Here is a 25,653-nt window from a genome sequence, read left to right on the forward strand (position 1 = left end):
AAACGGGGAAAAAATGGGAAAAAATGGGGAAAAAACGGGGAGAAAACACAGGGAGAAATGGCCCAGAGCCCGGCCAGCGCCGGCGTCCTGCTGGGACACGCCAACGGTGAGGAAAATGGGGCAAAAACACGGGAAAACGGGAAAAAACGGGGAAAAAATGGGGAAAAATGGGGAAAAAACGGGGAAAAAACGGGAAAAACGGGGAGAAAACACAGGGAGAAATGGCCCAGAGCCCGGCCAGCGCCGGCGTCCTGCTGGGACACGCCAACGGTGAGGAAAATGGGGCGAAAACACGGGAAAACGGGAAAAAACGGGGAAAAAATGGGAAAAAACGGGAAAAAACGGGGAAAAAATGGGAAAAAACGGAAAAAACGGGGAAAAAAACGGGAAAAAACGGGGAAAACCGGGAGAAAACACAGGGAGAAATGGCCCAGAGCCCGGCCAGCGCCGGCGTCCTGCTGGGACACGCCAACGGTGAGGAAAATGGGGCAAAAACACGGGAAAACGGGAAAAAACGGGAAAAAAATGGGAAAAATGGGAAAAACGGGGAAAAAATGGGGAAAAAATGGGAGAAAACACAGGGAGAAATGGCCCAGAGCCCGGCCAGCGCCGGCGTCCTGCTGGGACACGCCAACGGTGAGGAAAATGGGGCAAAAACACGGGAAAACGGGAAAAAACGGGAAAAAAATGGGAAAAAACGGGAAAAAACGGGGAAAAATGGGGAAAAACTAGGAAAAATGGGGAAAAAACGGGGAAAAAATGGGGAGAAAACACAGGGAGAAATGGCCCAGAGCCCGGCCAGCGCTGGCGTCCTGCTGGGACACACCAACGGTGAGGAAAATGGGGCAAAAACACGGGAAAACGGGAAAAAACGGGAAAAACGGGGAAAAAACGGGAAAAACGGGGAAAAAATGGGGAAAACACAGGGAGAAATGGCCCAGAGCCCGGCCAGCGCCGGCGTCCTGCTGGGACACGCCAACGGTGAGGAAAATGGGGCAAAAACACGGGAAAACGGGAAAAAACGGGGAAAAAATGGGAAAAACGGGGAAAAAATGGGGAAAAAACGGGGAAAAAATGGGGAAAAACGGGGAGAAAACACAGGGAGAAATGGCCCAGAGCCCGGCCAGCGCCGGCGTCCTGCTGGGACACGCCAACGGTGAGGAAAATGGGGCAAAAACACGGGAAAACGGGAAAAAACGGGAAAAAAATGGGAAAAAACGGGAAAAAACGGGGAAAAATGGGGAAAAAACGGGGAAAAAACGGGGAAAACGGGGAGAAAACACAGGGAGAAATGGCCCAGAGCCCGGCCAGCGCCGGCGTCCTGCTGGGACACGCCAACGGTGAGGAAAATGGGGCAAAAACACGGGAAAACGGGAAAAAACGGGAAAAAAATGTAAAAAAACGGGGAAAAACGGGGAAAAAATGGGGAAAAACGGGGAAAAAATGGGGAAAATGGGGGGGAAACAGGGAGAAACAGGGAAACGGGGAAAAATGGGGGAAAACTCGGGGAAAACACGGGATACAGGAAAAAACAGGCAGGAAATGGGGAAAAAAACCAGGGGAAACGGAAAAAACAGGCGGAAAACACGGGGAAACCAGGAAAAAAGGGTGGGAAACACGGGAAAACGGGCGGGAAACGGGAAAAATGGGGAAAAAACGGAGAAAACAGGAAAAAAAGGCAGAAAACGAGGAATAAACAAGGGGAAAAACCTGAGGAAATGGGAAAAACGGGGGGAAAAAAACAGGGAAAAAAGGGAGAAAATGGGGGAAATGGGAAAAAATGGGAAAATGAGAAAAAACGGGGGGAAATGGGAAAAAACGGGGGGAAATGGGGGAAAATGGCTGAAAATGGGGGGGAAATGGGAAAAAATGGGAAAAAATGGAGGGAAACGGCGGGAAAATGGGAAAAAATGGGGGCAAAAATGGGGAAAAACGTGGGAAAATTGGGAAAACCAGGAAAAAATGGGGGAGAAAGAGGAAAACCAGGGTGGAAATGTGAAAAAAAATGGAGGGAAAGGGAAAAAAATGGGGTAAATTGGGAATTTTGGGAATTCCTGACGGGATTTGGGAGATTTTATTGGATTTTGGGGGTTCCTGGTGGAATTTTGGGTATTTTATCGGATTTTGGGAGGTTCGCAATGGAATTTTGGGGGAATTTCTTTGGATTTTGGGGATTTGGTTGGATCTGGGATCTCTCTGATGGAATTTTTGGGGGATTTTAGGAAAATCCTGCTGGATTTGGGGAGATTCCCGTTGGGATTTTGGGAGGTTCCCAATGGAATTTGGAATTTTGGATATTTTATTGGATTTTGGGAGGTTCCAAATGGAATTTTGGGGGAATTTCTTTGGATTTTGGGAGGTCCCCAATGGAATTTTTGGGGGAATTTCTTCGGATTTTGGGAGGTCCCCAATGGAATTTTGGGGGAATTTCTTCGGATTTTGGGAGGTCCCCAATGGAATTTTTGGGGGAATTTCTTCCGATTTTGGGAGGTCCCCAATGGAATTTGGAATTTTGGATATTTTATTGGATTTTGGGAGGTTCCAAATGGAATTTTGGGGGAATTTCTTCCGATTTTGGGAGGTCCCCAATGGAATTTTGGGGGAATTTCTTCGGATTTTGGGAGGTCCCCAATGGAATTTGGAATTTTGGATATTTTACTGGATTTTGGGAGGTCCCCAATGGAATTTTGGGGGAATTTCTTCGGATTTTGGGTGTTCCTGCTGGAATTTGGGACTTCCCACTTGGATTTGGGAGATTTCCTCGGATTTCCGGAAAATCCTCTTGAATTCGAGGGAGGAAATTCCGGGGAAAATTCCACCAAATTCCGACAACTTTCCTCAGAGTGGCGGGGGGGACGTTTCTTTGAAATTTCATGGAATTTTCACCATTTTCACCCCAAATTCCCGGGATTTTTTTTGATTTTGGGGATTTTCTGGGTGTTTTCGGATTTTTTTTGGTTTTTCCTTTTTCCCAAAATCCCGTTTTTTTGCCCCAGGAATGGTTTCCATGTGGACGCCCACGGTGGAGGAGCCGGTGCTGCGGCTGCTGGCGCACCGCGGCGCCGTGCGCGGCCTCGCCGCCGACGCCGCCGGCCGGTGCGCGCAATTCCCGGAATTCCCGGAATCTGGGGGGGTTCCAGGGATTTGGGGGGGGTTTGGCCGGAATTCCGGGAATTTGGGGGGGATTTCCAGGGATTTTGGGGGGAGTTTGGCCGGAATTCCAGGGATTTTGGGGGGATTTCCATGGATTTGCAGGGGTTTTGGGGGAATTTCCAGGGATTTGGGGGGGTTTTGGCCGGAATTCGGGGAATTTTGGGGGGATTTCCATGGATTTTGGGGGGATGTCCATGGATTTGGGGGGGTTTTGGCTGGAATTCCGGGAATTCCAGGAATTTGGGGGGGGTTCCCGGGGATTTGGGGGGGGGGTTTGGCTGGAATTCCGGGAATTTTGGGGGGATTTCCGTGGATTTGGGGCTTTCTGGGGGAATTTCCATGGATTTTGGGGGAATTTCCATGGATTTGGGGGGATTTCCATGGATTTTGGGGGAATTTCCATGGATTTGGGGGGATTTCCATGGATTTTGGGGGAATTTCCATGGATTTTGGGGGGATTTCCATGGATTTTGGGGGGGTTTTGGGGGAATTTCCAGGGATTTTGGGGGGGTTTTGGCTGGAATTCCAGGAATTCGGGGCTTTTTGGGGGGATTTCCATGGATTATGGGGGGGGTTTGGCCGGAATTCCGGGAATTTGGGGAATTTTGGGGGGATTTCCATGGATTTGGGGCGTTTTGGGGGAATTTCCATGGATTTTGTGGGGATTTCCTTTGATTTGGGGAATTTCCATGGATTTGGGGGGATTTCCATGGATTTTTGGGGGGATTTCCATGGATTTTGGGGGGAATTTCCATGGATTTGGGGGAATTTCCATGGATTTGGGGGGATTTCCATGGATTTTGGGGGGATTTCCATGGATTTTGGGGGGATTTCCATGGATTTTGGGGGGAATTTCCATGGATTTGGGGGGATTTCCATGGATTTTGGGGGGATTTCCATGGATTTTGGGGGGAATTTCCATGGATTTGGGGGGATTTCCATGGATTTTGGGGGGATTTCCATGGATTTTGGGGGAATTTCCATGGATTTTGGGGGGATTTCCATGGATTTTGGGGGGATTTCCTTTGATTTGGGGGGGTTTGGCTGGAATTCCGGGAATTCGGGGAATTTTGGGGGGATTTCCATGGATTTTCTGGGTATTTCCATGGATTTTGGGGGATTTCCATGGATTTTGGGGGGATTTCCATGGATTTGGGGGGATTTCCATGGATTTTGGGGGAATTTCCAGGGATTTGGGGGGATTTCCATGGATTTGCAGGGGTTTTGGGGGAATTTCCAGGGATTTGGGGGGGTTTTGGCCGGAATTCCAGGAATTCCGGGAATTTGGGGGGGAATTCCATGGATTTGGGGGGGTTTTGGCCGGAATTCTGGGAATTCTGGGGATTTTTGGGGGGATTTCCATGGATTTTGGGGGGATTTCCATGGATTTTGGGGGAATTTCCATGGATTTGGGGGGGTTTTGGCTGGAATTCCGGGAATTTGGGGAATTCTGGGGGGATTTCCATGGATTTTGGGGGAATTTCCAGGGATTTGGGGGGGGTTTGGGGGGATTTCCATGGATTTGTGGGGGTTTTGGCCAGAATTCCAGGAATCCCGGGAATTTTGGGGGGGTTCCATGGATTTTGGGGGGAATTTCCATGGATTTTGGGGGGATTTCCATGGATTTTGGGGCAATTTCCATGGATTTGGGGGAATTTCCATGGATTTTGGGGGGATTTCCAGGGATTTGGGGGGGTTTTGGCCGGAATTCCGGGAATTTTAGGGGGAATTTCCATGGATTTGGGGCTTTTTGGGGGAATTTCCATGGATTTGGGGGGGGGTTTGGCCGGAATTCCAGGAATTCGGGGAATTTTGGGGGGATTTCCATGGGTTTTGGGGGAATTTCCAGGGATTTGGGGGGGTTTTGGCCGGAATTCCGGGAATTTTGGGGGGATTTCCATGGATTTTGGGGGGATATCCATGGATTTGCAGGGGTGTTGGGGGAATTTCCAGGGATTTGGGGGGGTTTTGCCTGGAATTCCAGGAATTCGGGGAATTTTGGGGGATTTCCATGGATTTTGGGGGATTTCCATGGATTTGCAGGGGTTTTGGGGGATTTCCATGGATTTGGGGGAATTTCCATGGATTTTGGGGGGATTTCCATGGATTTTGTGGGGATTTCCATGGATTTTGGGGGAATTTCCATGGATTTGGGGGGATTTCCATGGATTTTGGGGGGATTTCCATGGATTTTGGGGGAATTTCCATGGATTTTGGGGGAATTTCCATGGATTTGGGGGGATTTCCATGGATTTTGGGGGAATTTCCATGGATTTTGGGGGGATTCCCATGGATCTGGGGGGATTTCCATGGATCTGGGGGGGTTTTGGGGGAATTTCCAGGGATTTGGGGGAGTTTTGGCTGGAATTCCGGGAATTCCGGGGAATTTTGAGGGGATTTCCATGGATTTTGGGGGGATTTCCTTTGATTTGGGGGGATTTTGGGGGGATGTCCATGGATTTGGGGGGGTTTTGGCTGGAATTCCGGGAATTCCAGGAATTTGGGGGGGGTTCCCGGGGATTTGGGGGGGGGGTTTGGCCAGAATTCCGGGAATTCGGGGAATTTTGGGGGAATTTCCATGGATTTTGGGGGGATTTCCAGGGATTTGGGGGGGTTTTGGCCGGAATTCCAGGAATTCCGGGAATTTGGGGGGGGTTCCCGGGGATTTGGGGGGGGTTTGGCCAGAATTCCAGGAATTTGGGGCTTTTTGGGGGGATTTCCAGGGATTTTGGGGGAGGTTCCCAGGGATTTGGGGCTTTTTGGGAGGATTTCCAGGGATTTGGGGGGGTTTTGGCTGGAATTCCGGGAATTTGGGGAATTTGGGGGGGATTCCCAGGGATTTGGGGGGGGGTTTGGCTGGAATTCCAGGAATTCAGGGAATCTGGGGGGGTTCCATGGATTTTGGAGGGATTTCCATGGATTTGTGGGGATTTTGGCCGGAATTCCAGGAATTTGGGGCTTTTTGGGGGGATTTCCATGGATTTTGTGGGGATTTCCATGGATTTGCAGGGGTTTTGGGGGAATTTCCAGGGATTTGGGGGGGTTTTGGCTGGAATTCCGGGAATTCCGGGAATTTGGGGCTTTTTGGGGGGATTCCCGTGGATTTGGGGGGATTTCGGGCACATTTTGGGGTGGATTTTTCTCCAATTTGGGGCAGATTTTGGGTGGATTTTGGGGTGAATTTTGGGTGGATTTTGGGGTGATTTCGGGTGGGTTTTGGGGTGGATTTTTCTCCAATTTGGGGCAAATTTCGGGTGGATTTTGGGGTGAATTTTGGGTGGATTTTGTGGTGATTTCGGGTGGGTTTTGGGGTGAATTTTTCTCCAATTTTGGGGCAAATTTCGGGTGGATTTTGGGGTGAATTTTGGGTGGATTTTGTGGTGATTTCGGGTGGGTTTTGGGGTGAATTTTTCTCCAATTTTGGGGCAAATTTCGGGTGGATTTTGGGGTGAATTTTGGGTGGATTTTGTGGTGATTTCGGGTGGGTTTTGGGGTGAATTTTTCTCCAATTTTGGGTGAATTTTGGGCGGATTTTGGGCGGATTTTGGGTGAATTTTCCCGGGTTTTGGGCTCCCCCGCAGGCTGCTGGCCACGTCGGGGCTGGACCGGAAAATTCGGATTTTCGACCTGCGGACTCTGGGGGTCCTGCGGGAATGGGGGGTCCCGGCGGGGGCGGCGCCCCTCGACTTCAGCCAGAGGGGGCTGCTGGCGGCCGCCTGCGGGGACCTGCTGCAGGTCAGCCAAAAACGCCCCAAAAATACCCCAAAACACCCCAAAAATACTCCAAAAATATCCCAAAATACACCAAAAACGCCCCAAAATACACCAAAATACCCCAAAAATACCCCAAAACACCCCAAAATACACCCAAAACACCCCAAAACACCCCAAAACACACCCAAAACACCCCAAAATACACCAAAAACACCCCAAAACGCCCCACAATACCCCAAAACCGCCCCAAAATACCCCAAAACGCCCCAAAATACCCCAAAACACCCCAAAAATACCCCAAAACACCCCAAAATACCCCAAAAATATCCCAAAACACCCCAAAATACACCCAAAACACCCAAAAATACCCCAAAACACCCAAACATACCCCCAAAATACCCAAAAAATACCCCAAAAACACCCAAAAATACCCCCAAAACACCCCAAAACACCCCAAAATACCCCAAAACACCCAAACATACCCCAAAAATACCCCCAAAACAACCTAAAATACCCGAAAAATACCCGAAAATACCCCAAAAATACCCCCAAAATACCCAAAAATGCCCCAAAATACCCCAAAATACACCAAAAACACCGAAAACACCCCAAAACTACCCCAAAACACCCCAAAATACCCAAAAATACCCCAAACGCCCCGAAAACACCCCAAAACACCACAAAATACACCAAAAACGCCCCAAAAATACCCCAAAACACCCCAAAACTACCCAAAAACACCCCAAAATACACCAAAAACGCCCCAAAATACCCCAAAAACGCCACAAAATACACCAAAAACACCCCAAAATACACCGAAAACACCCCAAAATACACCAAAAACGCCACAAAATACCCCAAAAACGCCCCAAAATACACCGAAAACACCCCAAAAATGCCCCAAAACACCCCAAAAATACCCCAAAACACCCCAAAATACACCAAAAACGCCACAAAATACACCAAAAACACCCCAAAATACACCAAAAACACCCCAAAATACACTGAAAACACCCCAAAAATGCCCCAAAACGCCCCCAAAACATCCCAAAAATACCCAAAAATGCCCCAAAATACCCCAAAAACACCCCAAAAGACCTCAAAATACACCAAAAACGCCCCAAAATACCCCAAAATACACCAAAAACGCCCCAAAATACACCAAAAACACCGAAAACACCCCAAAACACCCCAAAATACCCAAAAATACCCCAAACGCCCAGAAAACGCCCCAAAACACCACAAAATACACCAAAACCACCACACAAACACCCCAAAATACACCAAAATACACCAAAAACACCCAGAATACCACCAAAAACACCCCAAAAATGCCCCAAAATACCCCAAAACACTCCAAAACACCCCAAAATACACCAAAAACACCGAAAACACCCCAAAACTACCCCAAAACATCCCAAAATACCCCAAAAACGCCACAAAATACCCCAAAACACTCCAAAACACCCCAAAATACACCAAAAACACCGAAAACACCCCAAAATACCCCAAAAACGCCACAAAATATCCCAAAACACTCCAAAAATACCCCAAAAATGCCCCAAAATACCCCAAAACACTCCAAAACACCCCAAAATACACCAAAAACACCCCAAAACTACCCCAAAATACCCCAAAACACCCAAAAATACCCCAAAAACACCCCAAAATACCCAAAAAATACCCAAAAACACCCAAAACACCCCCAAAACGCCCAAAACCACCTCAAAAATACCCCAGAAATACCCCAAAAACACACCAAAAAACGCCCCAAAATGCTCCAAAATACCCCCAAAACACGCCAAAAACACCCAAAATACCCCAAAAACAACCCAAAATCCCCATTTTTCCCCAATTTTCCCATTTTTTGGCAGATTTACCCCAAACTGGACTCGCTGTCCCCTCCCATTCCTGGCCCCAGATTCCCCAAAATCCCCATTTTTCATCCAAAAATAATCCCCATTTTTTGACCTAAAATCCCCATTTTTCCTTTCAAAATCATCTTTTTTCCCAAAAATCTCCATTTTTCCTCCCAAAATCCCCATTTTTCACCCCAAAATCCTCTTTATCCCCCCCAAAAAATCCCCATTTTCCAGCAGAAAATCCCCATTTTTCCACCAAAAATCCCCATTTTTTTCTTTTCAAAATTCCATTTTTTCCACCCAAAATCATCTTTTCTCCCAAAAATCTCAATTTCTCCCCCCTAAAATCCCCCTTTTCCACCCCAAAATCCTCTTTATCCCCCCCAAAAAAATCCCCATTTTCCCCCACAAAATCCCCATTTTTTGACCTAAAACCCCATTTTTTCACCCCAAACCCCCATTTTTTTTCCCTGTAAACCCCCAAAATCCGCAATTTTCCCATTTTTCCCATTTTTTGCCAGATTTACCCCAAACTGGACTCAATTTCTGCTCCCCGCCCATTCGTGGGGCACCGTCTGCCCGGCCCCAGATTCCCCAAAATCCCCATTTTTCCCCAAAAAATTCCAATTTTTCACCCCAAAATCCCCATTTTTTTTTTCCCAAAATCATCTTTTTTCCCAAAAATCTCAATTTTTCCACCCAAAATCCCAATTTTTCACCCCAAAATCCCCTTTACCCCCCAAAAAAATCCCCATTTTCCCCCACAAAATCCCCATTTTTCCCCCCTAAAATCCCCATTTTTTCCCCTGTAAATTCCCAAAATCCCCAATTTTGCCGCAAAATCTCCATTTTTCCTCCAAAAATCCCCATTTTTCACCCCAAAATCCCCTTTACCCCCCAAAAAAATCCCCATTTTCCCCCACAAAATCCCCATTTTTTGACCTAAAACCCCCATTTTTTCACCCCAAACCCCCATTTTTTTTCCCTGTAAACCCCCAAAATCCCCATTTTTCCCCAATTTTCCCATTTTTTGGCAGATTTACCCCAAACTGCACTCACTGTCCCCTCCCATTCCTGGCCCCAGATTCCCCAAAATCCCCATTTTTCATCCAAAAATAATCCCCATTTTTTGACCTAAAATCCCCATTTTTCCTTTCAAAATCATCTTTTTTCCCAAAAATCTCCATTTTTCCTCCCAAAATCCCCATTTTTCACCCCAAAATCCCCTTTACCCCCCCAAAAAAAATTCCCCATTTTCCCCCATAAAATCCCCATTTTCCCCCCTAAAATCCCCATTTTTTCCCCTGTAAATTCCCAAAATCCCCATTTTTTGCCCCAAAATCTCCATTTTTCCTCCCAAAATCCCCATTTTTCACCCCAAAATCCCCTTTACCCCCCAAAAACAATCTCCATTTTCCCCCATAAAATCCCCATTTTCCCCCATAAAATCCCCATTTTTCCCCCTAAAACCCCCATTTTTTCACCCAAAACCCCCATTTTTTTTCCCTGTAAACCCCCAAAATCCCCATTTTTCCCCAAATTTCCCATTTTTTGGCAGATTTACCCCAAACTGGACTCGGTTTCTACTCCCCGCCCGTTCCTGGGGCACCGTCTGCCCGGCCCCAGATTCCCCAAAATCCCCATTTTTCATCCAAAAATAATCCTCATTTTTTGACCTAAAATCCCCATTTTTCCTTTCAAAATCATCTTTTTTCCCCAAAATCTCAAATTTTCCCCAAAAAATCCCAAATCTCCCCCCCCAAAAATCCCCTTTACCCCCCCAAAAAAATCTCCATTTTTCCCCCTAAAATCCCCATTTTTCCCCCTAAAATCCCCATTTTTTCCCCTGTAAATTCCCAAAATTCCCATTTTTTGCCCCAAAATCTCAATTTTTCCTCCCAAAATCCCCATTTTTCACCCCAAAATCCCCTTTACCCCCCAAAAACAATCTCCATTTTCCCCCACAAAACCCCCATTTTTCCCCATAAAATCCCCATTTTCCCCCCTAAAACCCCCATTTTTTCACCCCAAACCCCCATTTTTTTTCCCTGTAAACCCCCAAAATCCCCATTTTTCCCCATTTTTCCCATTTTTTGGCAGATTTACCCCAAACTGGACTCAATTTCTGCTCCCCGCCCGTTCCTGGGGCACCGCCTGCCCGGCCCGGCCCGGGGGCTCCGGTTCTGCCCCTTCGAGGACGTGCTGGGGGCCGGACACGGGCTGGGCTTCAGCAGCATCCTGGTGCCAGGTGCGGTTTGGGGCAAATTCCCGCGATTTTGGGAAAATTCGGGATTTTTAGGTGAAAATTTGGGGGTTTTAGGTGAAAATTTGGGGATTTTAGGTGAAAATTTGGGATTTTTGGGTGGATTTTTGGGGTTTTTTGGGTGGGTTTGGGGCCGGGCACGGGCTGGGCTTCAGCAGCATCCTGGTGCCAGGTGCGGTTTGGGGCAAATTCCCGCGATTTTGGGAAAATTTGGGATTTTTAGGTGAAAATTTGGTGATATTAGGTGAAAATTTGGGATTTTTGGGTGGATTTTTGTGGTTTTTGGGGAGTTTTGAGGCTGGGCTTCAGCAGCGTCCTGGTGCCAGGTGGGGTTTGGGGCAAATTCCCGCGATTTTGGGAAAATTCGGGTAAATTTTGGGTGAAAATTTGGTGATTTTAGGTGAAAATTTGGGGATTTTAGGTGAAAATTTGGGGATTTTAGGTGGATTTTTGGGGGTGTTTTGGGGCCGGGCACGGGCTGGGATTCAGCAGCATCCTGGTGCCAGGTGGGGTTTGGGGCAAATTCTGGCGATTTTGGGAAAATTTGGGAAATTTTGGAGAAAATTGGGGGATTTTAGGTGAAAATTTGGGGATTTTAGGTGGATTTTTGGGTGGGTTAGGGGCCGGGCACGGGCTGGGCTTCAGCAGCATCCTGGTGCCAGGTGGGATTTGGGGCAAATTCCCGCGATTTTGGGAAAATTCGGGATTTTTAGGTGAAAATTTGGTGATTTTAGGTGAAAATTTGGGGATTTTAGGTGAAAATTTGGGATTTTTGGGTGGATTTTTGGGGTTTTTTTGGTGGGTCTGGGGCCGGGCACGGGCTGGGATTCAGCAGCATCCTGGTGCCAGGTGGGGTTTGGGGCAAATTCCCGCGATTTTGGGAAAATTCGGGATTTTTAGGTGAAAATTTGGGTGAAAATTTGGGGATTTTAGGTGAAAATTTGGGGATTTTAGGTGAAAATTTGGGATTTTTAGGTGGATTTTTGGGGTTTTTGGGGAGTTTTGAGGCTGGCCTTCAGCAGTGTCCTGGTGCCAGGTGGGATTTGGGGCAAATTCCCGCGATTTTGGGAAAATTCGGGTGAAAATTTGGGGATTTTAGGTGAAAATTTGGGATTTTTGGGTGGATTTTTGGGGTTTTTGGGGAGTTTTGAGGCTGGCCTTCAGCAGTGTCCTGGTGCCAGGTGGGATTTGGGGCAAATTCCCGCGATTTTGGGAAAATTCGGGTGAAAATTTGGGGATTTTAGGTGAAAATTTGGTGATTTTAGGTGAAAATTTGGGATTTTTGGGTGAATTTTTGGGGGGTTTTGGGTGGGTTTGGGGCCGGGCACGGGCTGGGCTTCAGCAGCATCCTGGTGCCAGGTGGGGTTTGGGGCAAATTCCCGCGATTTTGGGAAAATTCGGGTGAAAATTTGGGGATTTTAGGTGAAAATTTGGGGTTTTTAGGTGAAAATTTGGGGTTTTTAGGTGAAAATTTGGGGATTTTAGGTGGATTTTTGGGGGTGTTTTGGGGCCGGGCACAGCTGGGGCTTCAGCAGCATCCTGGTGCCAGGTGGGATTTGGGGCAAATTCCCGCGATTTTGGGAAAATTCGGGATTTTTAGGTGAAAATTTGGGGGTTTTAGGTGAAAATTTGGGGATTTTAGGTGAAAATTTGGGATTTTTGGGTGGATTTTTGGGGTTTTTGGGGAGTTTTGAGGCTGGGCTTCAGCAGCATCCTGGTGCCAGGTGGGGTTTGGGGCAAATTCCCGCGATTTTGGGAAAATTCGGGAAAATTTGGGTGAAAATTTGGTGATTTTAGGTGAAAATTTGGGGATTTTAGGTGAAAATTTGGGGATTTTAGGTGGATTTTTGGGGGTGTTTTGGGGCCGGGCACAGCTGGGGCTTCAGCAGCATCCTGGTGCCAGGTGGGGTTTGGGGCAAATTCCCGCGATTTTGGGAAAATTCGGGATTTTTAGGTGAAAATTTGGGGATTTTAGGTGGAAATTTGGGATTTTTGGGTGGATTTTTGGGGTTTTTTGGGTGGGTCTGGGGCCGGGCACGGGCTGGGATTCAGCAGCATCCTGGTGCCAGGTGGGATTTGGGGCAAATTCCCGCGATTTTGGGAAAATTCGGGATTTTTAGGTGAAAATTTGGTGATTTTAGGTGAAAATTTGGGATTTTTAGGTGAAAATTTGGGATTTCTGGGTGGATTTTTGGGTGGGTTTGGGGCCGGGCACGGGCTGGGCTTCAGCAGCATCCTGGTGCCAGGTGGGATTTGGGGCAAATTCTGGCGATTTTGGGAAAATTCGGGATTTTTAGGTGAAAATTTGGGGATTTTAGGTGAAAATTTGGGGATTTTAGGTGAAAATTTGGGATTTTTAGGTGGATTTTTGGGGTTTTTGGGGAGTTTTGAGGCTGGGATTCAGCAGCATCCTGGTGCCAGGTGGGGTTTGGGGCAAATTCCCGCGATTTTGGGAAAATTCGGGGGAAAATTTGGGATTTTAGGTGAAAATTTGGGGATTTTAGGTGAAAATTTGGGGATTTTAGGTGAAAATTTGGGGATTTTAGGTGGATTTTTGGGGTTTTTTGGGTGGGTTTGGGGCCGGGCTTCAGCAGCATCCTGGTGCCAGGTGGGATTTGGGGCAAATTCCCGCGATTTTGGGAAAATTCAGGGGAAAATTTGGAATTTTTAGGTGAAATTTTGGTGATTTTAGGTGAAAATTTGGGATTTTTGGGTGGATTTTTGGAGGTTTTTGGGTGAATTTTGGGCAATCCTGGCTGGAGTTTGGGAATGACTTCCGGTGGAATTTTGGGAATTTTTGTTGGATTTTTGGGAATTCCTGATGGAATTTTGGGAATTCCTGGTGGATTTTTAGGAATTTCTAGCAGATTTTTGGGATTTCCTGATGGAATTTCGGGAATTCCCAATGGATTTTTGGCAATTTCTGGCAGATTTTTGGGAATGTTTGGTGGGTTTTTGGGAATTCCTGGCAGGTTTTTGGGAATTCTTGGCAGGTTTTTGGGAATTCCTGACAGAATTTTGGGAATTCGTGATGTATTTTTGGGAACTTCCAATGGAATTTTGGGAATTCCTGGTGGAATTTTGAGAATTCCCAGTGGATTTTTGACGATTCCTGGCAGATTTTTGGGAATTTTTGGTGGATTTTTTTGAAATTTTTTTGGAATTTTTTTGGATTTTTGAGAATTCCCGGCGGAATTTTGGGATCCCCGGCCTCGGGATCCCCGAATTTCCCCCGGACCCCCCAAATTTTGGGAATTCCAGGGGCGGGGGAGCCGAATTTCGACGCTCTGGAGCTGAACCCCAACCGCAGCCGCCGGCAGCGCCAGGAGTGGGAGGTGAAGGCGCTGCTGGAGAAGGTGAACAGCCCCAAAATCCCCCAGATTCACCCCAAAATCCACCCCAGATTCACCCCAAAATCCACCCCAAAATCCCCCAGATTCACCCCAAAATCCACCCCAGATTCACCCCAAAATCCCACAAATTCACCCCAAAATTCCACACCAAAATCCCCCAAATTCACCCCAAAATTCCATCCCAAAATCCACCCCAGATTCACCCCAAAATTCCATCCCAAAATCCACCCCAGATTCACCCCAAAATTCCACCCCAAAATCCCCCAGATTCACCCCAAAATCCACCCCAGATTCACCCCAAAATTCCACTCCAAAATACCCCAAATTCACCCCAAAATTCCACCCCAAAATCCCCCAGATTCACCCCAAAATTCCACCCCAAAATCCCACAAATTCACCCCAAAATTCCACCCCAAAATCCCCCAAATTCACCCCAAAATTCCATCCCAAAATCCACCCCAGATTCACCCCAAAATTCCACCCCAAAATCCCCCAGATTCACCCCAAAATCCACCCCAGATTCACCCCAAAATTCCACACCAAAATCCCCCAGATTCACCCCAAAATTCCATCCCCAAATCCACCCCAAAATTCCACCCCAAAATCCCCCCGATTCACCCCAAAATCCACCCCAGATTCACCCCAAAATTCACCCCAAAATCCCCCAGATTCACCCCAAAATCCACCCCAGATTCACCCCAAAATTCACCCCAAAATCCCCCAGATTCACCCCAAAATCCACCCCAAATTCACCCCAAAATTCCACACCAAAATCCCCCAGATTCACCCCAAAATCCACCCCAGATTCACCCCAAAATCCACCCCAGATTCACCCCAAAATTCCATCCCAAAATCCACCCCAGATTCACCCCAAAATTCCACACCAAAATACCCCAGATTCACCCCAAAATCCACCCCAGATTCACCCCAAAATCCCACCCCAAAATCCCCCAGATTCACCCCAAAATCCACGCCAGATTCACCCCAAAATTCCACACCAAAATACCCCAAATTCACCCCAAAATTCCATCCCCAAAATCCCCAATTTCACCCCAAATTCACCCCAAAATCCACCCCAAATTCACCCAAAATCCCCCAAATTCACCCCAAAATCCACCCCAAATTCACCCCAAAATACCACAAATTCACCCCAAAATTCCACACCAAAATCCCCAAAATTCACCCCAAAATTCCATCCCAAAAATCCCCAAAATCCACCCCAAAATCCCACAAATTCACCCCAAAATCCTCCCACAAATTCACCCCAAAATTCCACCCCCAAATCCCCAAAATCCACCCCAAAATTCCATCCCCAAAATCCCACCAATTCACCCCAAAATTCCACCCCAAAATCCTCGAAATTCACCCCAAAATTCCATCCCCAAAATCCCCGAAATTCATCCCAAAATTACATCCCCAAATTCCCCCCAAAATTCCCACACCAAATCCCCAAGAATCATCCCAAAATTCACCCCAAAATCCCATCCCAAAATACCCCAAATTCACCCCAAAATTCCATCCCAAAATACCCCAAATTCACCCCAAAATTCCATCCCAAAATCCCACAAATTCACCCCAAAATCACCCCAAATTCACCCCAAAATCACCCCAAATTCACCCCAAAATTCCACCCCAAAATTCCCATAGATTTCCCCAAATTCCCTTGCTTTTATCCCAAATTCCTGTGTTTTTTCCCAAATTCCTGTGTTTTATCCCAAATTCCTGTGTTTTTTCCCAAAATCCCCGTTTTTCACCCCAATCCCTGTCTGTTTTTCCCAAATTCCCCGTTTTTCACCCCAATCCCCTCTGTTTTTCCCAAAATCCCCATTTTTCCCCCCAATCCCCCGTTTTTCCCAAAATCCCCGTTTTTCCCCCCAATCCCCCCCGTTTTTCCCAAAATCCCCGTTTTTCCCCCCAAATCCCTGTCTATTTTTCCCAAAATCCCCGTTTTTCCCCCAATCCCCCCCGTTTTTCCCAAAATCCCCGTTTTTCACCCCAATCCCTGTCTGTTTTTCCCAAAATCCCCGTTTTTCACCCCAATCCCCCCCGTTTTTCCCAAATCCCCCGTTTTCACCCCAATCCCTGTCTGTTTTTCCCAAAATCCCCGTTTTTCCCCCCAATCCCCCCCGTTTTTCCCAAAATCCCCGTTTTTCACCCCAATCCTCCTCGTTTTTCCCCCAAATCCCCTCTGTTTTTCCCAAATTCCCCGTTTTTCACCCCAATCCCCCCCGTTTTTCCCAAAATCCCCGTTTTTCACCCCAAATCCCCTCTGTTTTTCCCAAATTCCCCGTTTTTCACCCCAATCCCCCCCGTTTTTCCCAAAATCCCCGTTTTTCCCCCCAATCCCTCTGTTTTTCCCCAAATTCCCCGTTTTTCCCAAATTCCCCGTTTTTCACCCCAATCCCGTGTTCCAGATCCCCGCGGAGCTGCTGACCCCGGACCCGGCCCAGCTCGGCCGCCTGGACCCGGCGGGGCCGGAGCAGGACAGCCAGAGAGCGCAGAGCCTGGTGGGAAAAACACCCCAAATACACCCGAAATACACCCGAAAACACCCCAAACACACCCGAAATACACCCAAAATACACCCCAAATACACCCGAAATACACCCCAAACACACCCCAAATATCACACAAAATACACCCGAAAACACCCCAAACACACCCCAAATACACCCGAAATACACCCCAAATACACCCCAAATACACCCCAAACACACCCCAAATATCACACAAAATACACCCGAAAACACCCCAAACACACCCCAAATACACCCCAAATACACCCGAAATATCACACAAAATATCACCCGAAATGCACCCAAAATACACCCGAAATGCACCCAAAATACACCCGAAATATCCCCGAAATACACCCCAAATACACCCCAAATATTGCCCCAAATACACACAAAATACACCCGAAATATCCCCAAAATACACCCAAAATATCCCCAAAATACACCCGAAACACACCCCAAATACACCCCAAATACACCCCAAACACACCCCAAATATCACACAAAATACACCCGAAAACACCCCAAACACACCCCAAATACACCCGAAATACACCCCAAATACACCCCAAATACACCCCAAACACACCCCAAATATCACACAAAATACACCCGAAAACACCCCAAACACACCCCAAATACACCCCAAATACACCCGAAATATCACACAAAATATCACCCGAAATGCACCCAAAATACACCCGAAATGCACCCAAAATACACCCGAAATATCCCCGAAATACACCCCAAATACACCCCAAATATTGCCCCAAATACACACAAAATACACCCGAAATATCCCCAAAATACACCCAAAATATCCCCAAAATACACCCGAAACACACCCGAAACACACCCGAAATACACCCGAAATACACCCGAAATACACCCGAAATATCCCCAAAATACACCCAAAATATCACACGAAATACACCCGAAATACACCCAAAATACACCCAAAATATCACACAAAATACACCCGAAATATCCCCAAAATACACCCCAAATACACCCCAAATACTGCCCCAAATACACCCGAAATATCGCCCCAAATACACCCAAAATACACCCCAAATATTACACAAAATACACCCGAAATATCACCCCAAATACACCCCAAATATCACACAAAATACACCCGAAATATCCCCAAAATACACCCGAAATACACCCGAAATACACCCGAAATGCACCCAAAATATCACACAAAATACACCCAAAATATCGCCCCAAATATCCCCAAAATATCAGCCAAAATCACCCAAAATACACCCAAAATATTGCACAAAATACACCCAAAATACACACAAAATATCAGCCAAAATACACCCAAAATACACCTGAAATCACCCGAGATTTCACACAAAATATCCCCAAAATATCGCCCGAAATCACACAAAATATCCCCAAAATTTCAGCCAAAATCACCCAAAATACACACAAAATCTCCCCAATATAGCCCCAAATTCCCAAATCCCGAATTCCCAAACCCCAATTCCCAAAATTCCCAAATCCCCAATCCCCAAACCCCAAATCCCGAATTCCCAAATCCCCAATTCCCAAATCCCCAATTCCCAAACCCCCAATTCCCAAACCCCCAAATTCCCAAATCCCAAATCCCCAATTCCCAAATCCCCAATTCCCAATTCCCAAATCCCAAACCCCAAATCCCAAATCCCAAACCCCAAATCCCCAATCCCCAAATCCCAAATCCCCAATTCCCAAATCCCAAATCCCAAACCCCAAATCCCAAATTCCCAATTCCCAAATCCCCAAATCCCAAATCCCCAAATCCCCAAATCCCCAATCCCCAATTCCCAATTCCCAAATCCCCAAACCCCAAATTCCCAAATCCCCAAATCCCAATTCCCCAATCCCCAAACCCCAATCCCCAAATCCCAATTCCCAATTCCCAAATCCCAAACCCCAAATCCCAAATTCCCAATTCCCAAATCCTGAATTCCCAATTCCCAAATCCCAAATCCCCAAATCCCCAAATCCCCAATTCCCAAATCCCCAATCCCCAAATTCCCAATTCCCAAATCCCCAAATCCCAAATCCCAATTCCCGAATCCCCAATTCCCAATCCCCAAATCCCAATCCCCAATCCCCAATTCCCAAATTCCCAATCCCCAATTCCCAATCCCCAATTCCCAAATTCCCAATCCCGAATTCCCGAATTTCCCGCAGGGTTTGGACTCCGGCTCCCGGCCCCGGCGGCGCCGCGGGGGGAGGGACCCGGAACGGCACGAGAGGCTCAGGGTGGGGAGGCGGAAGAGCCGGGGGAATTTGGGGAAATTTGGGAAATTTGGGGGAAATTTGGGGGATTTGGGGAATTTGGGGAATTTGGGGGGTTTCGTGGGAATTTGGGGGGAAATTTGGGGGAGTTTAATGGGAATTTTGGGGGATTTTGGGGGGATTTTATGGGAATTTTAGGGGGATTTTGGGGGAAATTTGGGGGAATTTTAGGGGATTTTATGGGGAAATTTTAGGGGGATTTTGGGGGAATTTTAGGGGGATTTTAGGGGATTTTATGGGGAAATTTTAGGGGGATTTTATGGGAATTTTGGGGGATTTTGGGGGAATTTTAGGGGGATTTTGGGGAAATTTGGGGGAATTTTAGGGGATTTTATGGGAATTCTGGGGGACTTTTGGGGAGATTTTAGGGGAAATTTGGGGGGATTTTAGGGGTAATTTGGGGGGATTTTAGGGGATTTTATGGGGAATTTTATGGAAATTTTTGGGAAATTTTATGGGAATTTTGGGGGAAATTCGGGGAAATTTCATGGGAATTTTGGGGGAAATTAAGGGGAATTTTATGAGAATTTTTGAGGGGATTTTATGGGAATTTTGGGGGGATTTTAGGGGAAATTTGAGGGAATTTTGGGAAATTTTGCTGGAATTTTATGGGAATTTTGGGGGAAATTTAAGGGAATTTTGGGGGAATTGTATGAGGAGTTATTGGGAATTTTTGGGAAATTCAGAGGATTTTTAAAGAATTTTTGGGGAATTTTGTGGGAATTTTGGGGGGAATTTTGGGGTGATTGTATGAGAATTTTGGGGGAATTTCATGGGAAATTTGGGGGATTTTAGGGGAATTTTTGGGGAATTTTATGGGAATCTTAGAAGAATTTAGTGGAAATTTTTGGAGATTTTAGGGGAATATTGGGGAAATTTTAGGGGTAATTTGGGGGGATTTTAGGGGAATTTTGGGGTATTTTATGGGAATTTATAAGAATTTTTATGGGGAATTTTGGGGATTTTTTTGGGAATTTTAATGAGGAGTCACTGGGGATTTTTGGTGGAATTCTTGGGGATTTTTTGGGGAATTTTGGGGATTTTTATGGGGAGGTTTTGGGAATTTTGGGGAGATTTTTGGGATGGTTTTGTGATTTTTTTGGGAATTTTGGGGTCCTAAACCCCTTTTTTCCCCCAAAAAAAATTTTTTTTAAAGGGATCTGAATTTTTGGGAGGGGTTCCCAGGGAATTCCCGGGATTTTGGGAATTCCCAAAATTTCGGGAGGGGTCCCAAATTCCCGATTTTTCCCCCAGGCCCACATCCGGCAGAGTTTGGAGCAGAAGGAGAAGGAGAAAAACGAGGAGGAGCCCCCCAAAAAAAAGAGGAAAATGGAGGGGAAGATTCCCAAAAAATCCGGGAAAAAAATGGGAGAAAACCTCCAAAAATCCGGGAAAAAAATGGGGGAAAATCCCAAAAAATCCGGGAAAAAAATGGGAGAAAATCCCAAAAAATCCGGGAAAAAAATGGGAGAAAATCCCCAAAAAATGGGAGAAAATCCCCAAAAAATGGGAGAAAATCCCCAAAAAATGGGAGAAAATCCCCAAAAATCCGGGAAAAACATGGGAGAAAATCCCAAAAAATCCGGTATAAAAATGGGAGAAAATCCCCAAAAATCCGGGAAAAAAATGGGGAAAAATCCCCAAAAAATGGGAGAAAAATCCCCAAAAAATCTGGAAAAAGGGGAAGGAAATGCCCCGAAAAATGGAAAAAAATTTGGGGGAAAAAACCCCAAAATTGGGCAAAACCCGGGGGGAAAGCCCAAAGTGAGGCGGGGGGGGCCGGGCCCCAAATTTGGGGGAACGGCCCCGAAATTGGGGGGGTCCCCCCCAAAAAAGGGGGCCCTGGACAGGTTCAAGAAATAAATTTTGGGGGGCAGCGAATTCGGGGGGTCCGGACGTGGTTTTGTCCCCGATTTTGGGGGTCCCCAAAGGGTCCCCGGCCCAAATTTTGGGGTCTCATCCCCAATTTTGGGGTTCCCATCCCAAATTTTGGGGGTCCCCAGTGTCCCCTCCCAATTTTGGGGTTCCCATCCCAAATTTTAGGGGGTCCCATATGTCCCCTCCCCCAATTTTGGGGTCCCTCCCAAATTTTGGGGGTCCCCTCCCTAATTTGGGGTCCCCAAAGTGTCCCTGTCCCAAATTTTGGGGTCCCCTCCCCAATTTTGGGGGTCCCCCATGTCCTCTCCCCATTTTGGGGTTCCCATTCCAAATTTTGGGGTCCCCAAAGTGTCCCCGTCCCAAATTTTGGGGTCCCATCCTAAATTTTGGGGTCCTCGTTCCAATTTTGGGGGTTCCCCGTGTCCCCTCCCCAATTTTGGGGTCCCTTCCCCAATTTTAGGGTCCCCATTCCAATTTTGGGGGTCCCCAATGTCCCCTCCCCATTTTTGGGGTGCCTGTCCCCAATTTTTGGGGTCCCCAATGTCCCCTCCCCCCCAATTTTGGGGTCGCCTCCCCATTTTTGGGGTCCCTGTCCCAAATTCAGGGTCCCCTCCCCAATTTTGGGGTCCCCTCCCCAATTTTGGGGGTCCCCAATGTCCCCTCCCCAATTTTGGTGTCCCTGTCCCAAATTTTGGGGTTCCCTCCCCATTTTTGGGGTTTCTCCCCCATTTTTGATGTCCCTGTCCCCATTTTTGGTGTCCCCTCCCCATTTTTGGTGTCCCTGTCCCCATTTTTGGGGTCCCCATTTGAAATTTTGGGGTCCCCTCCCCATTTTTGGTGTCCCCCTCCCCATTTTTGGTGTCCCTGTCCCCATTTTTGGGGTCCCCTCCCCATTTTTGGGGTCCCCTCCCCATTTTTGATGTCCCCGTCCCCATTTTTGGGGTCCCCTCCCCATTTTTGGTGTCCCTGTCCCAAATTTTGGGGTCCCCTCCCCAATTTTGGGGTCCCGGTGCCCCTCCCCCCCCCCCAGGAGCCGCTCGGTGTCACCGGTACCGGGAATTTATTGGGGTGACATCGGGTGACAGCGGGTGACATTCCTGTCACCGTGCCAGGTCTGGGTGACATCCGGTGACAGCGGGTGACATCAGGTGACAGCTCCAGGTGGCAGCAGGTGACAGCCGTGTCACCGTGCCAGGTCTGGGTGACATCCGGTGACATCCAGGTGACATCAGGTGCCAACTCCAGGTGACTCCGGGTGACAGCTGTGTCACACCCGTGTCACCGTGCCAGCTCCGTGTGACACCTCCAGGTGACACCCGTGTCACCGTGCCAGCTCTGTGGGTGACATCCATGTCCTTGGGTGACATCCGGGTGACATCGGTGTCACTGTCCCAGCGTCACGGCCGTGTCACCGTGCCAGCTCCAGGTGACATCCGGGTGACATCGGTGTCACCGTCCCAGCTCCGTGTCACACCCAGGTGACATCCGTGTCACTGTCCAGTGGCCCTGGGTGACATCCGGGTGACATCCGCGCCGGTGTTCCGTGTCCCCAGGTGACACCTCCAGGTGACACCTCCAGGTGACATCGGTGTCCCCGTGCCAGCTCCGTGTCCCCGTGTCACACCCGTGTCACCGCACAGGGTCCGTGTCCCCGTGTCACACCCGTGTCACTGTGCCAACTCCGCGTGTGACATCCGTGTCCTTGTGTGACATCCAGGTGACATCGGTGTCCCCGTGCCAGCTCCGTGTCCCTGTGTCACACGCGTGTCACTGTGCCAGCTCCGTGTCACACCTCCAGGTGACACCCAGGTGACATCGGTGTCCCCGTGCCAGCTCCGTGTCACTGTGCCAGCTCTGGGTGACACCTCCAGGTGACACCCGGGTGACATCGGTGTCCCCGTGCCGGCTCCGTGTCCGTGTGCCAGCTCTGGGTGACACCTCTAGGTGACACCCAGGTGACATCGGTGTCCCTGTCCCAGCTCCGTGTGACACCTCCAGGTGACATCCAGGTGACATCGGTGTCACCGTGCCAGCTCCGTGTCCCTGTGTCACACGCGTGTCACTGTGCCAGCTCCGTGTCCGTGTGTCACGTTCGTGTGACACCTCCAGGTGACATCGGCGTCCCCGTGCCACACCCGGGTGACATCGGTGTCACTGTCCGGTGACATCCGGGTGACATCCGGGTGACATCTGTGCCAGTGTCCGGGTGACATCGGCGTCCCCGTGCTGGCTCCGTGTCCCTGTGTCACACGCGTGTCACCGTGCCAGCTCTGTGTCACACCTCCAGGTGACACCCGGGTGACATCGGTGTCCCCGTGCCGGCTCCGTCTCCCTGTGTCACACGCGTGTCACCGTGCCAGCTCTGTGTCACACCTCCAGGTGACACCCGGGTGACATCGGTGTCCCCGTGCCGGCTCCGTCTCCCTGTGTCACACGCGTGTCACCGTGCCAGCTCCGTGTGACACCTCCAGGTGACACCCGGGTGACATCGGTGTCCCCGTGCCGGCTCCGTGTCCGTGTGCCAGCTCTGGGTGACACCTCTAGGTGACACCCAGGTGACATCGGTGTCCCTGTCCCAGCTCCGTGTGACACCTCCAGGTGACATCCAGGTGACATCGGTGTCACCGTGCCAGCTCCGTGTCCCTGTGTCACACGCGTGTCACCGTGCCAGCTCCGTGTGACACCTCCAGGTGACATCCAGGTGACATCGGTGTCACTGTGCCAGCTCCGTGTCCCTGTGTCACACGCGTGTCACCGTGCCAGCTCCGTGTCCGTGTGTCACGTCCGTGTGACACCTCCAGGTGACATCGGTGTCCCCGTGCCACACCCGGGTGACATTGGTGTCACTGTCCGGTGACATCCGGGTGACATCTGTGCCAGTGTCCGGGTGACATCAGCGTCCCCGTGCTGGCTCCGTGTCACACCCGTGCCACACCCGGGTGACATCGGTGTCACCGTGCTGGCTCCGTGTCACACCCGTGTCACACCCGGGTGACATCGGTGTCACCGTGCTGGCTCCGTGTCACACCCGTGTCACACCCGGGTGATATCGGTGTCACCGTGCCAGCTCCGTGTCCCTGTGTCACACGCGTGTCACTGTGCCAGCTCCATGTCACACCTCCATGTGACATCCAGGTGACATCGGTGTCACCGTGCCAGCTCCGTGTCCCTGTGTCACACGCTTGTCACCGTGCCAGCTCCGTGTGACACCTCCAGGTGACATCGGTGTCACCGTCCCAGCTCCGTGTCCGTGTATCACACCCGTGTCACTGTGCCAGCTCCGTGTGACACCTCCAGGTGACATCCAGGTGACATCGGTGTCCCCGTGCCGGCTCCGTGTCCGTGTGCCAGCTCCGGGTGACACCTCCAGGTGACATCGGGTGACAGCCGTGTCACTGTCCCATCTCTGTGTCCTCGTGTCACATCTCTGTCACCGTGCCAGCTCCGTGTCCGTGTGTCACACGCGTGTCACCGTGCCAGCTCCGTGTGACACCTCCAGATGACACCCAGGTGACATCGGTGTCCCTGTGCCAGCTCCATGTCCGTGTGCCAGTTCCGTGTGACACCTCCAGGTGACATCCAGGTGACATCGGTGTCACTGTCCCATCTCCGTGTCCCTGTGTCACACGCGTGTCACCGTGCCAGCTCCGTGTCCCTGTGTCACGTCCGTGTGACACCTCCAGGTGACATCGGTGTCACCGTGCTGGCTCCGTGTCACACCCGTGCCACACCCGGGTGACATCGGCGTCACCGTGCTGGCTCCGTGTCACACCCGTGCCACACCCGGGTGACATCGGTGTCACCGTGTCCCCCCCCCCCCCACATTTTGGGGGGTTCGTCACCCCCCGGGGGGGGGCGTGTCCCCACCTGTGACGTCATTGCTCCATGACGTCACCCCCATCCCCAGGGGGATTTCCCATGATGTCACTACCCTATGACGTCACACCCCCGTGATGTCACACCCCTGTGATGTCACACCCCGTGATGTCACACCCCCGTGACGTCACCCCCAAACACGGGGGGGGGCGGGGTCTGCAGAAGGGGGGGATTCCCTCACTTATGACGTCACACTCCCGATGACGTCACTCCCCATGACGTCACACCCCCAACCTCTGTATCCTCCCCCAGACACGAGGTTTGGGGGGGGAGGGGAGGTTCCCCCATAATGACGTCACTCCCCTCACCTATGACGTCACACCCCATGACGTCACACCCCAAATGTCTGTACCCTCGAGACACGAGGTTTGGGGGGGATCCCATCCCTATATGGGGGGGTGTCCCCCTTCATGACGTCACTCCCCTCATCGATGACGTCACTCCCTATGACGTCACACCCCCAACCTCTGTATCCCCCCAGACATGAGGTTGGGGGGGGTGGGGGGATCCCATCCCCTTATGGAGGGGGGGTTTCCCCCACCATGACGTCACTCCCTCATTGATGACGTCACTCCCCATGACGTCACACCCCCAGCCTCTGTATCCCCCCAGACATGAGGTTGGGGGGGGGATCCCATCCCTATATGGGGGGGGGGGTTTCCCCCTTCATGACGTCACTCCCCTCACCTATGACGTCACACCCCCAACCTCTGTATCCCCCCCGAGACAAGGTTTGGGGG

The 25,653-nt window shown here is 49.4% G+C and overlaps 1 protein-coding gene and 1 long non-coding RNA gene across 2 annotated transcripts in view; one reads left to right on the top strand and one right to left on the bottom strand.

The window, feature by feature from the left end:
- WDR46 (WD repeat domain 46) overlaps positions 1-21,040 on the top strand; it is a gene marked incomplete at its 5' end in the record, with an annotated part of 37,500 nt that extends 16,460 nt beyond the window's left edge. The window contains 7 exons of the mRNA XM_077788920.1: positions 2,997-3,096; positions 6,735-6,888; positions 10,830-10,977; positions 14,254-14,348; positions 16,760-16,852; positions 19,052-19,123; positions 20,414-21,040. Coding sequence (XP_077645046.1) covers positions 2,997-3,096; positions 6,735-6,888; positions 10,830-10,977; positions 14,254-14,348; positions 16,760-16,852; positions 19,052-19,123; positions 20,414-21,022 — 1,271 coding nt within the window. The remainder of the gene's footprint in view (positions 1-2,996; positions 3,097-6,734; positions 6,889-10,829; positions 10,978-14,253; positions 14,349-16,759; positions 16,853-19,051; positions 19,124-20,413) is intronic.
- Positions 21,041-22,080: 1,040 nt separating this feature from the next.
- On the bottom strand, positions 22,081-23,991 carry LOC144247660 (uncharacterized). The gene is made up of 2 exons (XR_013341252.1): positions 23,030-23,991; positions 22,081-22,829 (listed from the first exon to the last, which is right to left on the bottom strand). It is a non-coding gene; the product is annotated as an uncharacterized LOC144247660 (long non-coding RNA).
- Between the last annotated feature and the right edge of the window lie 1,662 nt (positions 23,992-25,653).

The sequence above is a fragment of the Lonchura striata genome, chromosome 29 (assembly GCF_046129695.1).
Source record: "Lonchura striata isolate bLonStr1 chromosome 29, bLonStr1.mat, whole genome shotgun sequence".
Classification (NCBI taxonomy): domain Eukaryota; kingdom Metazoa; phylum Chordata; class Aves; order Passeriformes; family Estrildidae; genus Lonchura; species Lonchura striata.